This window comes from Aethina tumida, chromosome 1, assembly GCF_024364675.1.
Source record: "Aethina tumida isolate Nest 87 chromosome 1, icAetTumi1.1, whole genome shotgun sequence".
NCBI lineage: Eukaryota > Metazoa > Arthropoda > Insecta > Coleoptera > Nitidulidae > Aethina > Aethina tumida.
This window is the reverse complement of record NC_065435.1, coordinates 43,576,246-43,592,394: the sequence shown is the minus strand read 5'-3', so window position 1 is coordinate 43,592,394 and position 16,149 is coordinate 43,576,246. Positions and strand designations below refer to the sequence as shown.

The window sequence follows — 16,149 nt, the reverse complement described above, 5'->3', positions numbered from 1 at the left end:
TGTAAAACTCATATTCTTATTGCTAGTTTGTTTCTAAGTTGATCTTTTAATATGTTAACCATTTTTTATTTATTTATTTTGTTTATTTAATTAATAGTTTGTTTTTTTCATTAATAAGGTTAAGGTTAATTAACAATACAGAAAATTTAAGAATTATTTAAATTGTATGTTATTATTAAAAGATAATCGTTTTGCAGTAAAAACAATGTTTTTGAGAAAAAAGTTGATTATCTTGGTAATTCAAATATTGATAATTATCTGACATTTATTATAAACGTAAGATTTTTTAATCCTTGTTAATTATGTTTTAAAAAAATGTGGCATTGAAATAAGATTTATTATGCAACTCAACATTTCTTATTGCTAATCCATTTCTATTTCTGGACATTATTATGTTAACTATTAAAAAAATTATCAGCAAATATTGTCTGTATTATTTTATATTCGTAATAATTATTGATTGATAATTATCTGGATAATTCAAATATTGATAACTATCTTATATTTATTATAAACATTTTTTAATCCCTGCATATTATGTTATAAAAAAGTGACATTTAAATAAAATTTATTTTAGAATACAACTTATTTCCTTATTGTCAACCTGTTTCTAAGCTGGATTTGGACCGAGACTTAATTTATAACGAAGGAAGTGTTTCTCAGTTGTATTCTCCGAAATGTGTCACGTACGCCAATTAAAATTGTTCAATCAAAGGGCGAGGTGAAACCGTACTAGTACAATGGTAATAACATAAAATGACACGCCACTAAACTATGTGGAAATCCCATGACATTCAAAAGATACCATATTAACTGCAAAGGTCAAAATTGTAGCTTCCCCCTCATCACAATATTCTGAAATTAAAATACACGACACGCAAAAATTTCATTGTTCCGCGTGTGCGTAAATCAATTTTTTATTTGCATTTATTTTGCACATTTCAACGATGAAATTGTGTAAATCAACGTTTTATTTGCACATTTCATTAGAGCAGGTCATGCTTTGGTAATTTTTAATGTCCAATCTGAAAATGGAAATTAATTGAACTTGTCGGTGCTGCGATTTGTTAAAATTGACTGACGAAAAGTACATTACAAATTGATCACTCAAATTACATTATTATTGACTCTCCACACCCCAGTACTATGAACATTTTAATAATTCACGAGAAGGGGAGGAGAAATTTCGTGAAATGTCAGGCATAGTCTGGCACGTTAAAGGAAACATATTGAATTTTTAACAACATAATCTGTAATCTTATAAGGCTTAATTATGTCTAATATAGTGTTTTATTGTTGCAGCTTCATTACCCGGACGCACCAACAAGAAAAATTAATCACAGTTATTGTCTTACAACACAATTCAATCCGTTCCTCGCAATTTACAGTTGGATAACGATTATGTAACGCAATAAAACGAATGAGATAAAATTCGATCAATATTTAAGATTCACGTTTCGCCTGTAAATTATAAAAGATGTTTACAGAAGCGACATTAACGGCTATTTAAAATGTCAGCGGTCCTGTTACGTTTTAGCTGCAGTAAAACGTCACAGGCAATACGCACAAACAAAAGATTAATGTATTGTCGTTTATTTTGTAGTGTGAAAGTATTTTTAGTGAATGAGGAATATGTAAATAAACTCACTACTGGCACAAATTCCTCCACAAAATTTCTTTATCGTTTCACAAATATCCGAATAAATTCATAAATTCAATCAAATTAAACCTGAGCCGAGTTATAAACGAAGCTTTCATTGTTTAACACAATAACTTATAGTTAAACAGGCGTTAATACGAAAATTTTCCGAGTGACCGCCACGGTCCCGTTTTAATAGCAGCATGCGAGGGGTCCATTAAACCCCGTACGGGCGAGGGTAGCGAACTTAATTCCCGGGATACGCGTGAGGGCATTCGTTGCGAACGGCGAGCTCGCCCTCATAAAATATTCGCATTCACTATGATGCGAAATGCGGACGATTCAGCGGAACGTTTTATGGATTTAGTGGGTGGATGTGGAAAAATGAAAGAAAAAAATTACTTACGTTGGTGAAGGTAACTGACTACACGTGAAAGGGGAATCGTTGGCATCGTAGAAGTCTTCCTCCCCTTCCGAACTTGAGTACGACATATCTGGCACTGCCAAAGACGCTGTGGCACCTGGAATAGATAATGTTTAAAATATTTGTTGTATTATGTGTAATAAACTGATCAGCTGTTGATGGTTACTCAATAACATAGATAAGGAAAATAAATTCTCGGAGATAAAAAAAAAATACATTAGTAATCTATTTTTAGATGTACACGTACAAGGTGCTCGAATATGCATGCACCATCTTGAAGTAACATATTCCTGGTGCAAACTTAGACAAATAAACTGTTAATAAAAAAATGTAGTTTCAATAGCAATTAGAAGTGGTTAAAGCTGACTACTAGAAATATGATGTGGACAACGACAAAAGGACAGTGGTAAAATATTAATTACTGCTACTGCATTGCATCAGGAATGTGTGTATGTTAATAAAAAAGGTGTAGCTCCAATAGCAGGAGAGTTAGAAGTTATTTAAGTTGACTAGTGGAAATGTAGCTGTGGACAATGACCAATGGACAATCATAAAGGAGGCTCTGTTTTCAAAAGTGAGATTTTTAAGGTGGATGTATGTACAACATAATTGTCTATATACTTGTCATCATTAACATTTATTTAACAGTTATATTATTAGAACTTAGTACTGTCAAATTAAACTGTAATCTCAAAACAATTTAACTGTTAATGATTATAAGTACGATGACAGTTTTATATTCACCTGTGAAGATCTCAATGTTGAAAACAGAGCCCACTTTACCATTGTCCAATTGACACGGTCCAAAAACTTATCCTATTGGTCAATCATAACAGTTTCTAGTTCTTCTGCTTTCGAAGTTATATATTTTTTTTAACATTAAACATTCACTTTTGCATCAGGTATATGTTTATCTATTAAAAATAGATGTAGCAGAAGAGTTAAATGTTATTAAAGTTGACCATTAGAAATGCATCTGAGGACAATGACCAATGGACAATGATGAAAGAGGCTTTGTTTTCAAAAGTGAGATTTTTAAGGTGAATATGTGTACAATATAATTGTCCATATACTTGTTATCATTAACATTTATTATTAAACTTAGTACTGACCAATTAAAGTGGAATCTCAAAACAATTTAACTGTTAATGATTATAAGTACGATGACAGTTTTATATTCAACTGAGAAGATCTCAATGTTGAAAACAGAGCCCACTTCACCATAATCCACACAACATTGTCCAAAGACTTATCCTATTGGTCAAATATAACAGTGTCTAGTTCTTGTGCTTTGGAAGTTTTAACATTAAACATTCACTTTTGCATCAGGAATATGTTGTATCTAATAAAAAAGATGTAGCTCCAATAGCAGAAGAGTTAGAAGTTATTTAAGTTGATTACTAGAAATTCAACTGTGGACAATGACAAATGGACTATGATAAAGGAGGTTTTGTTTTCAAAAGTTAGATTTTTGAGGTGAATGTATGCACAATATAATTGTCAATATATTTGTTATCATTAACATTTTTTTAACAGTTATATTATTAGAACTTCCCATTGGTCAATTTTAACAATCTCTTGTTCTTGTGCTCTTGCAGTTATATATTTTTTATTGACACTATATATTCACTTTTGCATCAGGAATGTGTGTATGTTAATAAAAAAGGTGTAGTTTCAATAGCAGAAGAGTTAGAAGTTATTAAAGTTGACTACTAGAAATGCAACTGTGGACAATGACCAATAGACTATGGTAAAGGAGGCTTTGTTTTCAACAGTGAAATTTTTGTGGTGAATGTAAATACAACATAATTGTCAATATACTTGTCATCATTATATAACAGTTATATTATTAGAACTTTGTATTGATAAATTAAAGAGTAATCTTAAAACGTTTTAACTGTTAATGATGCCATACGATGACAGTTTTACATCTCACTGTTAAAAACAAGGCTGATTGGACATTGTTCGAAAACTTATCCTATTAGTCAACTTCAACAACTTTTAGTTTTTGTTCTGTTGAAGTTTTTTTACACTTCCTATATCTATTTTTTCATCAGGTGCCAACACATCCAAACGCCCTGTATCAACTGAAGTTTAATTGGTAATTGGTGAGCACAAATTGTACAACAATTTTCTGGTTCAATACCCCACATCAATTTTTAATTATCGGATTAAACGACGATTAATTTTAGGTCGACTGATTTGCACAACTCGTTAATTAGTTTTGATGTTTACCAATAAAATTTAAACTAAATTATTCATATTATAAACAAAATAAAACAAATAAAAAGAATAACATGCACGACTTAATTATAAATAATGTTCAGTAATATCGATTAGTATAAAACAAATTTATTATTTAGTCTGGTCTCGATTGTGCATCGATATTTCTGACGATTCAAATTCAATTATTGTATAAAAATTATTCATAACGTTGATTATTTTTGCCATTACCGAATTTAGAATTGTGCTTCGGCAAAATTTAATACAATTCATTTAAATTTATGTCACGTCAATTGGGAATTGTGCTATATTTAATATAATACAATTCAAATATTAACCAATACAGGATAAAATACGTTCAGATAAACTCACATAGCTGTTGCTACTTGTGCAAAAAAATAAATAAGTAAGCAAATTTGTGCAGTACGTTAAAGTATCTGTGACCAGACTAAAGATAATAATAAATAATAAACAAACAACAGTTCCACCGATCCACGTGCAACAACGCCATTACGTCACAACGTCTCATACCACCGCGCTTTTGCAAACATCAAACCAGATTTGCATTTCAACGTAATCTAAAAATATGCCAAAAACAAGTGCAGAAAGCGTACACCTTGTCGTAGATCTTAGCAGTAAATCTTCGCACACAATTTTTGCCCCCGGATCAACTCACTTCCAAACATCGTTCACGTACGGCACGAGTCACAACAGCCAAACACACCATAACTACTCCAAATTGTTGTGGCGAAATTCGTCGGGTCGCGTACGTTGCGAAAAAAATCATTTAGTGTGAGTAAGCAAGTTGGTGGCCGCGGAGCGACGTCGAATGCGACGGCAACGGAGCCGCGGTTCGTACGACGGAAGTCAAAAGTAAACAGCGGGAGGATTAGGTGGAGTGAATTACGAGCTTAATGAGGTGCCATTACCGCAATTGTGTACGATGCACTCGTCGGGGAATATTTGGTAGTAGCACGATGTCAACGTACGAACCGTCGACGTCTCAATGCGACTCAAGATTAATCATTCTTACGACACCTTTATCTATTTTATTTAACGATAAAACGCTTATTAATGCACCGGAACCTGCGATAAAAATTCGCTCACGGACGTGTGAATTATATTCGTATCGATGTGGTTTCGTTTGGCGCTTCCTCTCTCTTCCATCGGGTGCGGACGTACCCGATTTATTGTGAACGGATTATATTCAGTGCTGAATTTGCACATCGTTTAGTTCGTGGAGAAAACCGGGCGGGCGGTGTGTGGGTGCAGTGGGTCAATGTAAAGAAATAAATGGCTTCCACGTGTTGGGAGGCGTAACGTTACGTAAAACGGACTTCTTTCGTTTTGTGGCACGGATGGATTTGATTAAAAATGAACGACTGTCGGGGGTATATCGCGCTTTAAGTAATCACGGGGTTTGCTTAATTAATATTGCTTCGTTAGCACGTCCCTTTTAGAGGGGTAAATAACTCCGTAATTCCGTACGGTTTTAATTACAGATCGGATGCTATGCACAATTCGGAGTTTCCCGCAACATGTGTGGATTTATAGGAAACGTTCATTATCACGCTAATGAAGTTGTTAAACAGTTTTTGAAAATCAACCAGCTTTATACGGCGGATGGATGTCCTGGTGTAAATTTAGTATTTTGATCGCTGAGCAAATTTTAAAATGCCCTTGAACACGTGAATTTTAGAAATGCCACGAAAAAATTTCATCCCCCTTGGAGTGATCATCATTTAATTTTTCTTCTATCTATTCAAAAATGTTATTGATTTCATTGCAATTAACAGAAATATATATATGAATCTTTAAGTCCTGTGTAAAAAATTGACTAAATAAAATGTTTTCTTTCAATTTGATCATTTTTTATGAAGTTCCCAAAAAATTTTATTAATTATACAAATTTTCCCAATTTTAATTTTTTTTTTTATCAAATAAAACGTTCTTTAATTCATTTATTTTTGAACTTACCACTACAATATAAGAAATACAATAACACTATTTTAGTGTTCTAATTTTTTGAAAATATATTATTCTAATTAGAAAAATATTTACAAATAACCAATTAAAAAATGTTTGAATTTTCTTTATTACTTCATTAAACTAAAGAATAAGAACATATTTTACTTTAATATTTTTTCAATTTTTTAGATAAAAAAACTAGTTTAGTATTTTGAAATTTGTCTTGTTATTACGAGAATTTATTAAAAAGAATTTAAAAAGATAATAACAACTTTAAAACTATAAAAATACAAAAACACTAATTTAAAATTGTCTTGTTTTTAACATAATTTATTGTTAAATTAACAACCTTACAATTTTTTCAATGTTCTAATTAAAACATTGATTTTTCGTTTTTTTTTTTTGATTATTTAGAAATTTGATTTAGTTTTAGTAAAATTTGTATCTAAGCTGGATAATCAAAATAATAATAACTTTAACATTTTTTCAATTTTTAGGAAAAAAGTCAATTCTATCTTGAAAAATGTTTACAATTAAATGAATAATAAAAAAAAACAACAAATTGATCTTGATTTTAACAAAAATTGTTAAAAATTATATAAGAATTAAAAATTTTTTATGTAAATATGCATTTAAAAAATTTATTAAAAATTAATTCAACAATTAAAAAAATTAAAAATATATAATATTTTTTCAGTGTTCTAGTTTTTATGAAAATATATAATTCTAACTAAAAGAATATTTACAATTAATTCAAGAATTAAAATTTGGTTAAGATTTTTTCATTATTTATAGTTTTTATGGAAATATGTAATTAGAAAATTTATTTAAAATTAATTCAGCAGTTAAAAAAGTAAAAAAAATACTGAAAAATTAAAAATATAATATTTTTCAGTATTCTAGAATTTATAAAAATATATACTTCTAAAAAACTGAACTAAAAAAATATTCACAACTAATTCAACAATTAAAAAAATTCTAATTGAAAAAAATATTTAAAACTACATTAATAATTTTTTTAAATAAAATTTCACTGCACAAATATTTTTTCAGTGTCTTTTGTCACAAAAAATACCTAATTCTAATTACTTTTTTTTTAAATTAAATTAAATCAGTAGTTAAAAAATAAAATTTTTAATATTTTTTATATATTTTAATATGGAGTACTAGAAAGTGTAACTTTTTAGTAAAGTTCATTGAAAAAAACTAAGTTATTTGGTCAATTTTTGAGAGTTACCAATTTTTTCAAAAAATAAAAGGGTTTTTGAAAATCTCATATTTTTTAAGGTTTAGTAAAAGAGACACAGACATATATTTACAACTAATACATAAAAGTTAAAGTGAAACTCAAGTAGATTGGGTATATAACTGGTCGATTTGACGTGATCCCATGTGCATTTTATTTTAACAAATCAATAACCTTTCAATGCAGTAACTAATGACACCAAATTACCAAGAACTATTATCACTTATCAAGTTTTTAGTGCGTTGTAGTGTTTTTGATTATGGTTTTATTTTTAACAGTAATATTTGCAATATATTTCTTACTTTATGTTAAAATGCTAATTTTTGTAATAAACTTGAGAACAAAAACAATTTTTAATTGGAACCTTTCAAACAGTGTACCAAAATCCTCATGTAGCAAAGCCATTCACTCGAGGGGGTTCAACGTTCACTTCATAATCTAAAATCGACGTGTGTCAAAGTATTTCATAAAAATGTTCAATAATTAAAGCAATTAATTAAGTTCCAAACTGTATACAAAACAAATACAAATAGAAATAATTATTAAACACATAATTAAAGGTAAATAAAGGAGCAACAACAGTACAAACGGACTCACCGATTGTTCTGCTGTGCCTTCGGGCATTCTCTAAACACTCAGACCCTAATTCAATACCTTGTTGAACGGACGCTTCTCCAGGCAAAGCTATAATCTCTGCAACAACAGAAACTAAACATTAACAACAAACATTCGATATAATCACGAAAAATCAGAAACGCACGTCTGTACATCGTCGATTTTTACTGTTATTCAAGTAACTGAATGATAAGATCTAAATCTGTGGAAAGCATTAGTCATATTATACACTTACATTTGTTTGTATAACCACCGACAACGACCACAATAATAATTCAGTCTAGGAAGCTTTCCAATATATATACATGTATATATTTATCATAAATTCTTAGAATGTGTCCACATAGATGACAAATTTTAAAGTTATACTAATAGCCGTTTTCGATAAATAAAATATTTCGACGTTAACTCATATAATCATATTATGGGGTTTTATGTATGTGCATATTTGTATATGTCATAATCTATTATAAAATGATATTCGTATAAACAGGCAGATGTTATCTTATTTAAAATTCAATATTGGTTTAAGGTAATATTTCCTTTGCTAAATTGCTGGCCAATAAACGAACAAAAAGTCTGACAGTTTAAAGATAAATTGAGACTTTTCTTCTAGCCTAGAAAAATGTTTAAGCACCGGAAAAAGTAATTTACGTTTTTGGTTCAAAATCTAATTGAATAATTTTTTATATTATATTTAATTACATTAAACTTTGATGTATCAACCGATGAACAAATGAACAATGGAAATTAAAGGAGAATTACAAAAATAGGCGTTTTATAGCTGTCCATTCTCTTCGTTGGTCTGGACAATGGGTTGAAGCTAATGAACTTGGTCGAATATTATTTAAACTGTTGTCAGATGAAATGTTACAACATGAACTTACTCAAAGATGATTTCAATCAATATAAAATATGGTTTGCTCTTTCATTATAATACAAGCCCACATTAAAGACTCAAAAGAAACTTCGATATGTTAAATAGGAAGTTTCACTTCATCCACCATATAGTCTTGATATGTATCCATGTGGCTATTATTTATTGGCGTCATTGTCCACTTCTTTAGGTTGATCTTTTCATCAGTTCCAAGAATCTAGAAGCTTTTTTTGTGGCAGGGAATTTGCTTTATTATGATCATGTGGTTGAATAAAAGTCAGGAACGTAAATTACTCTTTGCGGCACTTAATACAGTGGGAAAAATAGCATGTTCAAAATTAGACGTTGTTGGTGAGAATTTTGGAGCACCTTGCCATTCGGCCAATCGATTGCCATACATAAATTATTGTTCATAATGCACATGCTATTTTAGGCATCGATGTGATTCAGATAAAGTTTGGATAAAACCCCTCTGAAGGTGCAATAATAGAAAACTGAACTTGAAAGCATAATAACAACGTTTTATTTGCATACATTTATTATACTACACCATTACAATACCCATTCAGTTTTTATTAGTAATAGTTTTTCATTCAACTTACCTGCGTCTCCTGGACTAGTATTGCTTGGTGGTTCTGTTCTAGCTGAATAAATTCCATTTACTGGATGGGCTGTGTTCTAAAACGTAAAAATTTGAATCAATAATTACATAATTCAGGGATTGTGAGAATTGTTACATAATGTGAGGCATTAGTATATTTACATAAATTAAACATTGCATTTTTCTATTTACCCCGAACAGGAAAGGCTCCATTACATTTTAAGCATGCAAAAGGATATAAAAAATAGTTTGTTCTACCAGATATTAATATTTTCAAAAGAAACATTCTAAAATGTGTTTACATTGTAACAATTAACAAGTTAAAATTTTATGGCATCTATTAATCATATTCTATTTTTCTATAGAACTATAGTTTTATGTCTGACGTTAGTGTATAGTTGAAATTTAACATGGTACATTATTACCTTGTAATATTCATGTTTATGCACTGAATAGAAGAGAATATAAATATGCAATTATACTATGAACCATTTGAGAAGATAAAAAGTTAATTTAACTTAACAGTTTATATTGACTAATGCGAAGTTTAAGTATTTAACTAATTGCTTTTCTGTGCAATGCATTAATAATGTTTGGAGTCATTTCTATTTAAATTTAAACATTTAAGTTTTAATTAACTCTAGATTATTTGTTAACGAAAACATTGATTTTTTTTTTTAAATATACACGTAAACTGTGAAAACTCTCAGGTACCTGTACATTTATAGTACATTCGTACCCGTCGTAATGATTTTATCTAGTACGATAAGTCAAAAATATATATGCCAAAATTAGATATGAAGCATATAAAATACGTACGAATATCTTATTGATTTTATTTACAGTCATACAGTTACATGACAAATAATAAAACCCAAGAAGAAAATTAATTGTTACTTTCATCATCAATTCTTGTATACTATTTTAATTGTGTAAAAATATTATCAGTCTGAGGGTAAAGACAAAATATAAACAGTAAATAATAAGGTCACATTCGAACCCTTAAATATTACAGGATAATAAAAATTTAAAACACATTTGAGTTAAACATGGGAAAGGTTTCTCTTCACAGAATTTTAGGAAAATGATGTGAGTGCAAAATAAAATTCCCCAATGTGGCCCAGGAGATAAACAGAGACACGATTATTTAATAAAAAAAATTGGACGTTTAAAGTACTTTTAACTCTGCATTAAAATGCCTGTGAAATATTTACAGTAAAGGTTTTATTAAAAGCGTAACATATTTTCCTGCCACCATCAACATTAAATTGTCATCTCTTAAAACTGAAAAGCGTTGGGTCTATATATACCCTCACAATTTGACTTTTCATCAGTTTTTGAGTGCGAATACTCCTCTGCACGACAGCCCATTTCGGTCAATGTACAGTTGCTATTATGGGGTTTGTGGATAAATTGAAATGCATTTAGAATTCAATTAAATACGCACATGACTACGATAATGTTATTTACATTTCATTACATGCAGATACAATTGAACTATGCTTTATATTTTTACCTTTGCAATTTGTAGAAGTACAATGGAATGCTTCACATTGTTTAACATGTCCTAAAATAATAAAAAAAAACAGTACATTCAAGAATACCTTCGTTCCATTAACTTACGTTTGCTTGATTCAATATCATTTGGCCTTTAGTTTTTTCTTCGGAGTCTGACATCGATGTTACCCTCTCCTCTAGTTTCTGTAAAAATAATAATCATTGCCAATTGATTGAACATTTCTGATATAATCCTTGGAGATTAGGATTTCTATGTAATTACAATTCGGACATTGGAAACTCCGGTTGAAGTCCAAAGACTCACAGCATTGTTCTTAGAAAACCTCTTATGCCAATACGTCAATAGTATTGTTTCTATAGAAAAGTTTCTTACTATCAATATTTAGTAGTGAAAGGTCAGAATATTCAATGTAAATGTCTAACAATCCCGGGAATAAATTTGTAAACAAATGACCCACCTTGACATAATTTGAGAACATTTTAACAAAATTTACCTAGATTCAAATTTCATTTTTTAACTGATTATGCCTACCTTGGTCTGGTCGATCATTAGCTGCAAGTAAGCATCCGCCTCCGACACTTTGTTGTCAAAGTCTTTTATCGTTGGTGATGGTTGTTGCATATCCCATTTTATCTGCAACAATAAACGTAAACGTATAAATATATCTTCACACAAAATGCCTCGTTCCATAAATTAACTTAAAAACGTTTTAAAGAAACACAAAAGCTACCTACGTGGGTTTTGCGTATTTTTATTTAATTTTAAAAAATGTACGTTTAAACTGCTTTATGTCACCGAAACGTCAGATGAACTTAAAAATTTATTACGTTTTTAATTTCGAAATAACATCATTAGTATGCACATTCATTTTAATGCCTCCTTAGAATTGTTGTTAAATAAACCACATGATTAATTTAAATAGTAGATTTTAAAAAACTTTCCGTATACAATTCGTTCACGATAAACACCTCACTGTACGTCAAGAGTACGTTTAATTAAATGTTACAATTGTTACTCTGGGCAACGAAAATTCCATTCGTTAATTTATGTATAAAATGTTTCTTTTTGCGTAAAACAATTTTATTTTTACCCAGTTCAAAGACGGATTGTGCAAACAAAATTGCGATTAATATTAATTTTACTTATGGCACTTACAACAACAAATAGTGGGATTTATATAAACTACTCCGGTAAACTGTGGAAATGAAAAAAAATTTTTCATAATTTACACACATGCATACTTTTATAATTAATCGATAATTTTTGAGAAATAGTATTTTTGTTAACAGTTACCATAATGTAAACTTTCAAGTTTGTAAACATAATTTAATAAATTTCCATTATAAATTATATTCGTTTATATCTCGATACTTAATCAGTTGCGAAATTCTTCTACGTCAAGATTTCATTCATTCATTCATTTCTTTTTTTTTTAATATGTGGATTCCCAATAATTATTCATATAGATCTATTTTTCCAACGAATTGATGAGGTATAAACAAAAAATGCGATTAAAATATATTTTTTAATACTGCTATTACATAAATGAATTGTGTAAATAAAAAATGTTTTTCATAATTTATTTATGCACATACTTTTATAAACTATTTTTTAACAATGATATTTTATACAAATTATAAGTTTGTGAACGTAATTTAATAAATTTCCATTATGAATTATATTCGTTTAGAAGTGTTAAAAAAGACTTAATAGTGACAAAGTATGTTAAAATTACCTTTATTTGATTTATTTAAAAAAGCTCAAAAAGGGTTGATAAGGTGTAATAAAGATATGATATGAAAATTAATTTTACTTCTTTTAATTGTTTAATGAGATTTACATAAATTAATGGGATAAACTGTGTAAATGAAAAATGTCTTTTCTTACTTTATTTATACATATACTTTTATACTCGACAATTTTCATAAAATAATATTTTAATTAATTTACAGATTTTTGAATACAATTTAATAAATTTCTATTATGAATTATATTCATTTAGAAGTGTTAAAAAAATATTTAATAATGACAAAATACGCCAAAATTAGCTTTATTTAAAACATTTCTGAATTCCCAATAGTGATTCAAATGTATTTGTTTTTTCCAAGCTGAAAAAGAATTAATAAAGTAATAAAAACGTGATTAAAGTTAATTTACTTTTTTTATTGTGAGATTTTCATAAATTAATGGGACCAACTGTGTAAATGTAAATATCTTTTCATACTTTATTTATACACATACTTTTATAACTGACAATTTTCCTAAAATAATATTTTTTTTAATTTACAGGTTTGTGAACATAATTTAATAAATTTCTATTATGAATTACATTCATTTAAAAGTGTTAAAAAATACATGACAAAATAACCTTTATTTGCTTTATTTAAAAAAAAATGTGAATTCTCAATAGGAATTCAAATGTATCTATTTTCCAAACTTAAAAAGGATTAATAAGGTGTAATGAAAACGTGATTAAAGTTAATTTTACTTTTTTTATTGTGAGATTTTCATAAATTAACATTGATTCAAATGTATCTATTTTTTCCAAGCTCAAAGAGGGACTGTTAGGGTGTAATAAAAATGTAATAATGTAAATTAATTTTACTTCTTTTAATTGTGGGATTTACATAAATGAATGAGATAAACTATGGAAATGAAAAATGTCTTTTCATACTTTATTTATACACATACTTTTATAATCAACAATTTGTATAAAATAATATTTTATATAATTTATAGGTTTGTGAACACAATTTAGTATATTTCCATTGGTGACAAAATACGTCAAAATTACCTTTATTTGTTTTATTTAAAAATGTGTGGATTCCCAATAGTGATTCAAATATATCTATCTTATCCAAAGATGACGTTATTAAAGAACTGATGAGGTGTAAACAAAAATGTGATTAAAATTAATTTGACTTTTTTTGAAAGGTTTACATAAATTACTTTGATAAACTGTGTAAATGACAAATGTCTTTTCATATATTATTATTTTAATAATTTCACACATTACTACTAATAATCGACAATTTTTAGAAACTAATATTTTATATAATTTACAGGTTATTGAACCTAATTCCATTATGAATTACATTTGTTTAGAAGAGTTAAAAAAATACTTAAGAGTGACAAAATACGTCAAAAGGACCATTATTTTTTTCTTTATTTAAGAAATATGTGGATTCCCAAATGTTTGTTTTCAAAATATTTCACTAATTATTATATATAATTACATTTAATAAAAATAAAATAAAAGTTTGACCATTAATTTTAATTAATTGCTTTTCTCTCGAGAGTATTTTTTAGAAAGAAAATACGAAAAAAGAAACGAGTCTTAATAGGATAAACCACTTGAGTATCTCAAGACGATCCGTCTTCATATCTGCAGCTCATAACAAGAGGAAGGAACACTTCTAAACTCGTATCCAACACCATTAATCCTGTTATTGACCGAGTCTGCAGGACCATGAAAATACGCTCCCTCCATTAGGAGTGCGTTCATCGGCTTTCGGAGTTTTGCGTAAGGCGCCGCTTTCTAAATGTCAAGCCGTTTAGATGAATTGCACCGGCTCGGGGATTAATTCTACGCGAAAAAACATTTAATCCGACTAACCCGGTGTGCATCCATCCGTCCGGACGAGGAAAACTCTCGAGACCCGGTTCAGATTACCGGCTAATGGACAACGCACGTCACGATTTCATTATCGCATTAAAAACAAAAAAAAAAAAATAGTAAAGACGATGACACTCACCCGACTTCCGTGCCGTATTATCGTGTCCTCCAGGGCGCGCACCCATTTCTCCCGTTCTTCGGCGTCGCGAGCCTGAAAGTGGAACGTCTTGTGGTCCACCGTTATGGTGAAGGTGCTGTCGTCCTCGTCGTCGATCCCGATCACGGCCCCTTTCAATCGGACGCAGCCTCTCCGCACGCCTCGCATCATCTTTTCTTTTGACTGAAAGCAAAACGAAACATGGACGGTAATTAAAGCGGTGCATGGACGGAAAATCCAATTGGCAACATCCTTTTGAGGCGTCGCGACGGGTTGCTTATTAAAACGTGATGTAACTTACGAGAGATCGATGGCGATGGAATCGATGGTTTTAGTTACATCGCATGTTGCGATGCATTTCTACAACAATTTGCCCAACAAAATATGGAGGCTAATTGCGGTGGAGTCAGTAATAATGTAATAGTGCTGTTTTTTGTCAAAATTATACAGATTATCAAAGCATTTTTCTACTGTGCAGTTATATAATAGTTTATTTATTTAAAAATTATGCATTTTTTATTGAAACAATCAAAATATCTGACCTATGTATCAAAAAATGAATAATTAATAATTAAATAATTTTCATCAATTTTCATCAATTGAATTATACAATAAATTATAATTTTTTACGTGTTATTAATCATTATTTGAGAAACATTCAATAAGATAAGAAAAAAAATACAATAATAATGATAATAATAATAACAATAATAATGAGTTTAATTTGTTAGAGCAATATGGCATAAAATAAAAAAAATAGCAACTAAAAAAATATTTAAATTTAACAAGTAATTTAACAAGTTTATTTATTTATTTATTTATTTTTTTTTTATTTATTTATTTTTTAATAAATGTACTTGATCAATTGAATTATCTAATTGAAATTGTTAATATGATAACCCCAAAAGAGTTTAACTATTCTTATTTCAGATATTTTCAATAATTTATTGGTGAAATAGGAAAAATCAAAAGCTAGATATAAATAATCGAACCTTGTAGGAAGTTTAACGTTTAAAAAAAAATAATAAAAAACAAACAAATTAAAATTTTATTAGTAAATTAACAAAATATACTTTTATAATTAAATCTTAATCAATTGACTTATGTAAGAGAAATTTGTATTTTTACTTGTTTACTGATAACACGAAAATGTTTAAGTATATAAATACATAAATTTATACATATAAAAATATTTGAACCTTGTAAAAATCCTTTAAATAATATTGATCACGTATCGAACTGAAATTATTATTCTTATTTGTTC

At 28.7% G+C, this 16,149-nt stretch overlaps 1 protein-coding gene across 7 annotated transcripts in view; it reads right to left on the bottom strand.

Moving 5' to 3' along the window:
* The window catches only part of LOC109605041 (oxysterol-binding protein-related protein 9), a 43,346-nt gene that overhangs the window by 14,067 nt on the left and 13,130 nt on the right, over positions 1-16,149 (bottom strand). For 4 of the 7 annotated variants that reach the window (XM_049961624.1, XM_049961619.1, XM_049961620.1 and 1 more), the window contains exons 2-8: positions 14,868-15,068; positions 11,644-11,745; positions 11,217-11,294; positions 11,110-11,160; positions 9,595-9,670; positions 8,098-8,193; positions 2,046-2,160 (exon numbers count right to left, since the gene is read on the bottom strand). In XM_049961624.1, the coding sequence (XP_049817581.1) occupies positions 2,046-2,160; positions 8,098-8,193; positions 9,595-9,670; positions 11,110-11,160; positions 11,217-11,294; positions 11,644-11,745; positions 14,868-15,056 (707 nt within the window). In that variant the 5' untranslated portion in view covers positions 15,057-15,068. The remainder of the gene's footprint in view (positions 1-2,045; positions 2,161-8,097; positions 8,194-9,594; positions 9,671-11,109; positions 11,161-11,216; positions 11,295-11,643; positions 11,746-14,867; positions 15,069-16,149) is intronic. The other 3 variants (XM_049961622.1, XM_049961623.1, XM_049961621.1) reach the window with 2 other exon arrangements.